The 8,131-nt window shown below is 47.9% G+C and overlaps 1 protein-coding gene across 1 annotated transcript; it reads right to left on the reverse strand.

Moving 5' to 3' along the window:
* Positions 1-2,698: 2,698 nt before the first annotated feature.
* Positions 2,699-5,076, reverse strand: LOC125522027 (protein CUP-SHAPED COTYLEDON 3). The gene is made up of 2 exons (XM_048687092.1): positions 4,377-5,076; positions 2,699-3,562 (listed from the first exon to the last, which is right to left on the reverse strand). The coding sequence occupies exons 1-2, from the start codon at positions 4,908-4,910 to the stop codon at positions 3,083-3,085; spliced, it is 1,014 nt and encodes a 337-aa protein (XP_048543049.1). The 5' UTR covers positions 4,911-5,076; the 3' UTR covers positions 2,699-3,082.
* Between the last annotated feature and the right edge of the window lie 3,055 nt (positions 5,077-8,131).

Raw genomic sequence — 8,131 nt, forward strand, 5'->3', positions numbered from 1 at the left:
ACTTCGAGTGCAAAGAGGATGCCGTTGGCAAGGTTGGTTTCTCCTCTTATCAGAAATGCACTGCCGCCATCCAAATGCTTGCATACGGAGTGCTCGTTGATCTCATTGACGAGTACGTCCGTATGAGCGAGTCTACATGCCTAGAGTCCCTGTATAAGTTCTGCAAAGCTGTTATTGATGTGTTTGACCCTGAGTACTTGAGAGAGTCGACTCCTGAAGATACAACCCTTTTGTTGGCGATGAATGCCAACAGGGGTTTTCCAGGGATGCTTGGCAGCATAGATTGCATGCACCGGGAGTGGAAAAACTACCCTTCTGCTTGGTAAGGGCAATATAAGGGCCATGTCAGGGTTTGCACTATCATACTAGAGGCCGTGGCATCTCAAGATCTCTGGAGCTGGCACTCTTTCTTTGGCATGGCCGGATCACACAATGATATCAACGTGCTTCAGCGCTCGTCGGTGTTTGCTAGGCTTGCCGAAGGCAACAGCCCACCGGTGAACTTTACTATCAATGTCCACAACTACGATAAAGGATACTACCTGAGCGACGATATGTATTCTCAATGGACCACTATTTTCAAGACAATCCTCAACCCTGTCGGAGAGAAGGAGAAGATTTGTCGAAGAGCAAGAAAATGCTAGGAAGGATGTCGAGCGTGCCTTTGGTGTTTTGCAATCTCAATGGGGCATCGTTCAGTATCCTACTAATACCTGAAGCACGCAGAAACTGTGGGAGGTGATGACTGCTTGTGTGATCATGCACAATATGATCATAGAAGACGAGCGCCCGGAACACCTGTACGATCAAGGGTTTCAGTTTCAGGGTGAGAATGTTGTGCCTGAGCATGGAGGAGCGGCAACGTTTGAACAGTTCATCCAATTTCATCATGACATGCGTGATTGAAAAACTCACGTGCAACTGCAAAATGATTTGGTGAAGCATATATGGGCTCATGTTGGCAACCAATATTTTTTTTAAATGGAGGCGTGCCCTTGGCCTCTGCATCGTAACGATGCATGCAGAGGCAACCAACAGATGCATCTTCTTTTATTCGTTTGCAAAACTATGTGAGACATTTTTATTTTTATTCAGCTTATAAAACTATGCTATTTTATTCGATTCAAACTATGTTATTTGGAGGCGTGCCCTTGGCCTCTGCATCGTAACGATGCATGCAGAGGCAACCAATAGATGCAATCTTCTTTTATTCGTTTGCAAAACTATGTGAGACATTTTTATTTTTATTCAGCTTATAAAACTATGCTATTTTATTCGATTCAAACTATGTTATTTGACTATATGTTTAAATGCAAATTCATCAATGCAAAATTGAGCTATTTGTTGAAATTGCGCGGCCAGCCGGTCAAGCCATCACATATGGGTCGGTGCGTTAGACGCGCTGCCGACCCATATCTACAACGAGACGGACGTCGGGCAGGTGGCTGATCTAAACAGATAAAAAACGAACAAAATCGACGTCTGTTTGGGTTGTTCGATTGTAGTTGCTCTTACTGCACCGTGAACTCAGATCGATCGCTCGGCCTTTCTCCCGGCGATGGTCGGCGGTGGCATAGTTTGTGTCGACGACGTACAGTACAACTACTCTAGTCCTAGTTGCTCCTGGGCATTTTTTTACACGAGTGGGTTAATTAAGAGCTCGCAGGAGCAGCAGCTAGACAGTGTGTAGCAGCTTGACTTTTGTGGCGAAGCGAGAGATGCGATGCGAGCGAGCGGCGAGCGGCGCGTCGCAGCGGCCGGGGAAAGGTCGTCCTCGCCGGCTGGCTGCTTCCGCGGAGGCCGACCAGGCCGGGGTCACGTCGGGGCATCCCATCCCATCCCGGCGACACCGCCCACGTCATGATTCACAGCAGGAAACGCAGGACGTATTTATTCACTCATTCAGAGAGGAGCAACGCAACGCAAATCAAAGCAAACGCGACGCCGACGAGATTTCGCCAAATACCTCCTCTCCTGGCCTGGCCTGGCCTTCCACGCACGCATCATCACTCCTCCTACTACCCTGTGAGGCTGCGAGCCCGTCACGTCGCAATGTCCACTGCCCGGCCGGCCCCGGCGCTAGCGTCTCTGCGTGCACCGCTGCATGCACTGCATGTCCATCTCTGACCTAGATCACATCCACCCGTCCATCACCCTGCTTTTTCTTCTTTTGTTCGCCTCAAATTGTAGTAGTGCCAGTATCTCGAGTTCTAGTTGTAGGGACGCATACATGTGCATGTGGTTGGCTCATCCGTGCAATGAGAGAGTTGTATGTGCAGATCTCATGTCAGGAACCGCATCCACTACACAACAAGGAATGTGTACCGCACATCTTGATACATATGAGCTGAATGCAAAAAATGCATCTCCACACCTAGAGATGTTTATGGATCAACTTTGTTCCTAGGTTTCTAGTTGAATGCCTGCAGAATGATTGTAATGCTACTGTTTAATGATAGCTCTTGTTTCGCAAAAAAAAAAAACACCTAGTTGTCGGAGCTGAATGATGTTGTCCATAACCATTTTTAAAAGTTCTCTGCCGGTAAAAAGGGGCATCTATTTTTTTAACATCACGTTATTGTAGGAGTCACAAGCGAGAGCATGTTTCGAGAGAACGTAGGGGTGGCTACTGCACTACAATTATTTACTTTTGAACATGAGAAGCAGTTACTACAAGTTTATAAGGAACTCATCGACACTGCTAGTGCTACATACAGTACATATTATATCGTGCATGTGAAAAGCAAATCCACAAGGAGATGTTCTTCATTACACATAGATTAAAACTACATAGGACCATAGTGCATGTGAGTACAAGCATGGATCACGAGATTAGTAGTACAGTGCTAGCTAGTCTCCTACTACTCCAATGATCCCATGCACGAGCAAGCAAAGCACTACATATGATCATAAGCTACGGAAGCTAGAGGATTGATCGGAGAACAAGGGAAAACAATTACAAGTGCTTGTCTAAATATCGATCGATCACACTCGCAACTTGACTGATCAATAATCAAAAGCTGCAACATAACGATCGAACGAGATGGGAGGGTAGCCCTAGGAAACGAGTGACCCGGCCGGATCATGCCCCCCTGGTGGCTGCAGGTGGGCCCATCTCGTACATGAAGGCGCTGTGCTGCAGGCAAGCGTCCAGCCAGGTCGGCGGTGGCTCCTGTGGACCGCCATTGACCCTGGGCTGCGCCGGTGGGCCTGCCTTGCCATTGACGATGGAGGCGAAGGGAGGGAAAGGGAAATATGCTTGGTTACAGCTGCTGTTTGGCTGCTCCTGGACGCAAGCTGCTGCTGGGAAGCCGCCATTGTTGCTGCTTGTGTTCTTGGCCTGGCCCTGGCTCTGCATTATTGGGGATGACTGCAGGTTTGGGAGGTCATGGTGAAAGGGGATGAGCTGACTAGGGTTTGGGAAGGGGACAGGAGGTGCGTCCTGGAAGAAGCTGGGGTGGTGGGGGCTCATGGGGAAGTAGCAGTAGGGGTTTCTCATCTCCATCATCTTGCTGTACGGGTCTACCGCCTTGTGGAAGATCCTGCACACCACCCATTCCTCCTGCAAAAAGTATATCATGGACAGTATAAGTTCAAAACATCGCTCACAAATATATGTACGAACCAACATATCCAAAAAAAAAAACGTATATCAATATAATAATCTCTTTTGCATGGATTGTGATCTAGCTAGGACAGAAATGCTGTAGAAAATCTACCTATCTACATCTATATATTTACTCATGAAGTTCTGGCGGAGAGCACATTTATGCTTCATGGGCGAAATGGCCCTTTTTCTTATAAGCATGGGGCACAGGGAGATATCAATGGAAGATTTGTCGATCTGCAGTAGGACGATTGGAGATCCTCGAGCCATGCATGCAAAGTACTACATGCCCTGAGAAGGGAACAAACACGTACCAGTATACTAGTACGTATAACGCTAGCTAGCTCAGATGCATCCGGTGTCAGTGCAAATCTGCAACTAGATTTTTGAGCAGAAACGACCCACTGTGTACAGCATCATCGTCATGCTTATGATACTACCAGGCACCAGCATCGAATGAAATGAACAAAAGTGTACTAGGCTACAAGTATAATAAGCATATATTTCAAATCAATCTGCATGCATATGTCACCTTATGTATGCATGCAATGCAAGCACACGCACGCTGCATTCAATGCATCATCATGTCTGCATCTACTTCTGCTAACGACCATGTAACTTGTTCCTGACCACTCAACTGTTGGTGTTTCAACGACGAGCTCACACAGTGACTAGAAGCTAGAGAATGTATTTAGCAAAAAGAGCAGTAACAAAATGTTCACGGGTGGAGCAATAATAGCGTGCAACCAACTCCTGGATCATTGCGCACCTTGCAGGAGCGGCGGGCGGCGCCGAAGTCGCCGTCGAGGCGGTACTCGTGGAGGACCCACTTGGTCTTCTCGCCGCGGGGGGCGCGGCCTCTGTAGAAGACCAGCGTCTTCTTCATGCCGAGGAGGGAGCCCGTGGCGGCGTTGAGCACCTCGCGGTCCTTGCCGGTGGCCTTCCAGTAGCCGGCGCCGGTGGCACGGTTGGTGCGGAGGCCCGTGGGGTACTTGCGGTCGCGGAGGCTGAAGAAGTACCACTCCCGCTCCCCCATCCTCGCCGCCTCCGGGAGGTCCCACGGCTCGCACCGGTTCAGGTCCACCTCCGCGATGTCCACGCCGCCGCAGCACGCGCCGTTGAAGACCTTGGCGGCGAGGTAGAAGGTCACAAGCTCCTCGTCGGTGGGGTGGAAGCGGAAGCCCGGGGGCAGGCCGTGCTCCCCGGCGGCCGCCTCCGCCGCCGCCATCTCCTCCCCGATCAGCTCCCACAGCGCGTCGCCCATGGCCGCCGCCGGTTGGTGCGGGTGCTGTTGCTGGTGCATGCGCGCTGGCCCTTCAACGTCCACTCTCACACTCTCTACTAGCTAGGTGAAGCGAGCTGTGGCACGGCGAGCAAGCAGCTAGTGCCAGTGTGAAATGGGCTGCTCTTGGCTATGGTGGTGTGTGTGTGTGTGGATGCAAGAGGCCAATGGAGGGTCTATATAGTCGAGCACGGAAACGTAGAGAGACAACAGTGTTTGGGCTTAGCCCGAAGCCCCTACCCCCGCCCTTCTCTCACCGCCTGTATTGGTATTGCTTTATCCCACAGTGTCGCTACCTAGCTAGCTAGGTGTAGATGAAGATGAGGGGTGAAATGAGCTACCGGAAGGGAAAGGTTAAAGGATGGTGAAGGGTAAACATGCACCTGGAACGGGCCCGAAGAGGAAACTTGATGGAGCTTAAGGGGGCCGTGAAGGCTAAAACCCTCTCGCAAACTAGAGCCACCTGCTGGATGGAAACCGCAACTAGCTAGCTAGACTCAGTACATCACAAGCGTGCATATACACGTACCGGCATCCATTACAAACGCGTTACATATGACATGTACGTATGCACATACCATGGGAACACATACACTGCGCATGCGTGCATCGATATGCAAGGCAAAAGATCGTGTACCTACAGGTCGATAGTGGTACGAGTAGTATTAATTTCAGGCAGATGGTGAAGTTACACAAGTTTCTGCCACTGTGGCCGTGTACTTATTTCAGGGTACCATGCACGTACCACTTCCACTGTGCGTATACAGGCAAGGAAGATTTTGGAACAACCCACGAAAAAGCCCCTTGTAGGGCTCTAGCATGGCGTGTTCAAACGCCGGCCCTTGCATGCATTTTCACAGGACTAATTTCATCGTGCGCACACCATTGTTTCCTACCAGGGTTTGGCTAGGTCTCAGTCGACTGAAATTTAACCAAGTCTTAATCAAATGATACAACGTGCAAAAGAAAAAAAAGAAAAAACTAAAGAAAAAAATTTACACGAATCTTAATGTAAGGTCTCATGAATATATCATCCGAGACTTCTAAGTCGACTCAGTCAACTAAGACTTAGCAAGGCTATTCCTACTACTTGTATAGTTCAACCATGTGCTAGTAGGACGCCTGGTTTTCTCCAAAAGAAACCTACTCGTTGGTCAAGTATTGCAATTTTGTAAAGGCCCTTGTCCTGGCCATCACTCGTCCTCCTCTAGCAATTGTTTTGTTCGTAACGTGGCGGATTTGACGGCGACGGCGTGCGCATGCAAAAAACTGTCCTATGTCTCTCGTGAGTTGATTGATCCGGAGGCGTGCCGACCTCAGTTAATATGCATCGTACGTACGTACGTGCATAGTCAGGGCCTATACTAATAGAAGGATGCACCTGAGCGTGCACACTTCAAATCGTACGGAATACATATGCTATCGATTAGCTATAGATATTGAAGAGCTAGCTAGCACATGAACATATAATATGCCTGGTCAGTATTTTTTGGGGGATTAATTAGACTAACAATATTAGCGCCCCAAATGTGATCATCGTTAACACACAAAATAAGTTAATTTTCCTCAGACATGAACCATCCTTGTTCTCTCTCTCTCTCTCTCTCACACGCACACTTGCTTGTCTGCATGTGTTTGTCTGGGTGTGCATTTAATTTGGACTACCAGAAGAAGGTAGCAGGAGCTCCACCTGCATTGGGGTTTGGAATGGAGTTTGCACGAGTCCGGTAGTAAATTTCCTCGGTCACCGTACAACACCTCCGGAATCCCAGTACCTGTTCTACCACTCTAGTCAGCTACCTTAAATTGCCACTATTGCGTTTGCTTGCAGCTTGGGACTGGTTAGATCAATCAGTGTACACATATACTCATCTTGCAATAGATCAATCAGTATGCATCATCCAAGAAATAAGAAAGATCAATCGGCGATTCAAATCAAACTTTTAAAAACGATTAGTACTCGGCTAGAACCTTAATTAGATCTTCATTTGCATTTCATAAAAGTTTAAGCACGCACGGGATTCCTTCTCCTCTTTGAAAGTATGGAAGGATAGGAACGCCAGTGCAGTGCACAACGGTAAGTAGGAGGAGCCATGGCCAAAAAGATTGGCGACCCCGAGGAGGAAGACGACCTGCAGAGCTAGGTGGATAGAGTAGCTGGCGGCTAGGCGCTAGTTGCAGGAAGGAAAGGTTGGATGAATCAGGGGGGAAAGGTGGCCGGGCAGGGCAGCAGTCCGATGCGACGCGATGCGTTTCAATTCCTTGGCTCCATTCAGGGTCGCTGCGAGCTAGCGATTCGCCGCTAATCCCCAAAACAAAGGTTGAGCGATGAGCATGCATGCACGTGGTACTTCCTCCGGTCCTTTTTACTTTGCATATTACAATTTTTTAAAGTCAAATTTCATAAAGTTTGACCGTATTTATATGAAAAAATATCAACATCTGTCATGCTAAAGTTATATAATATGAAATTTAAGTCATGACATATTTACTGGTATTGATTTCAGATTGTGAATATTAGCATTTTTTTCTACAAAGTTGTTCAAATTTTACGAGGCTTGACTTTAATCAAATCTTATATGCGAATTAAAAAGGACCGGAATGAGGGAGTACTACGTGTACCTACGCATGTGGTGGTAACAGATTTTATTTATGGGCTAGGAGAGCTAGCAGGTGAAAAGGAAACATGCTAGGGGTAATAATTTGCTTAGGGTGTCCCAATCATTGCCATGCGTGAGATCACACATGATCTGCAGCTACTACTCGCTAGCTCGAGTAAGTTAAGGGCTAGCTGGAGTGAACAAGTGTACATTCTATCTTGAGAGTAACATACGGTAGTACTCCTACTACTCATATGGGTATGAATTGATGAACATAACATGAACGTACCCTTGATGAATGCACTCATTTTAAATGACGGTATTTCATGCAAATATGGACACGCATGTCTTTTTAAGAAAAGGAGGATCATCCCGGCCTTTGCATCTCGACAATATATACATGTAATTATTCACAAAGACTTTACAAAGTAATACATCAATAAGTCTGATGTCACCGTCTTGGCAACATCTGTCGCATCCAGTTGATGAAGGGGTGTCAAAAGTCCGAGCCGAATACCGAACAGACCTTGCACCAAATTCTAACATCTAGATCCGGAGGCCCCTGCCAAGCTGTTTGCCGGATCTAGGGTACACACCGGTCCAGCACACCGTTAGAGTCCTTCGACGCCGTTTTGCACGGAT

This window comes from Triticum urartu, chromosome 7, assembly GCF_003073215.2.
Source record: "Triticum urartu cultivar G1812 chromosome 7, Tu2.1, whole genome shotgun sequence".
In the NCBI taxonomy this organism is placed as follows: domain Eukaryota; kingdom Viridiplantae; phylum Streptophyta; class Magnoliopsida; order Poales; family Poaceae; genus Triticum; species Triticum urartu.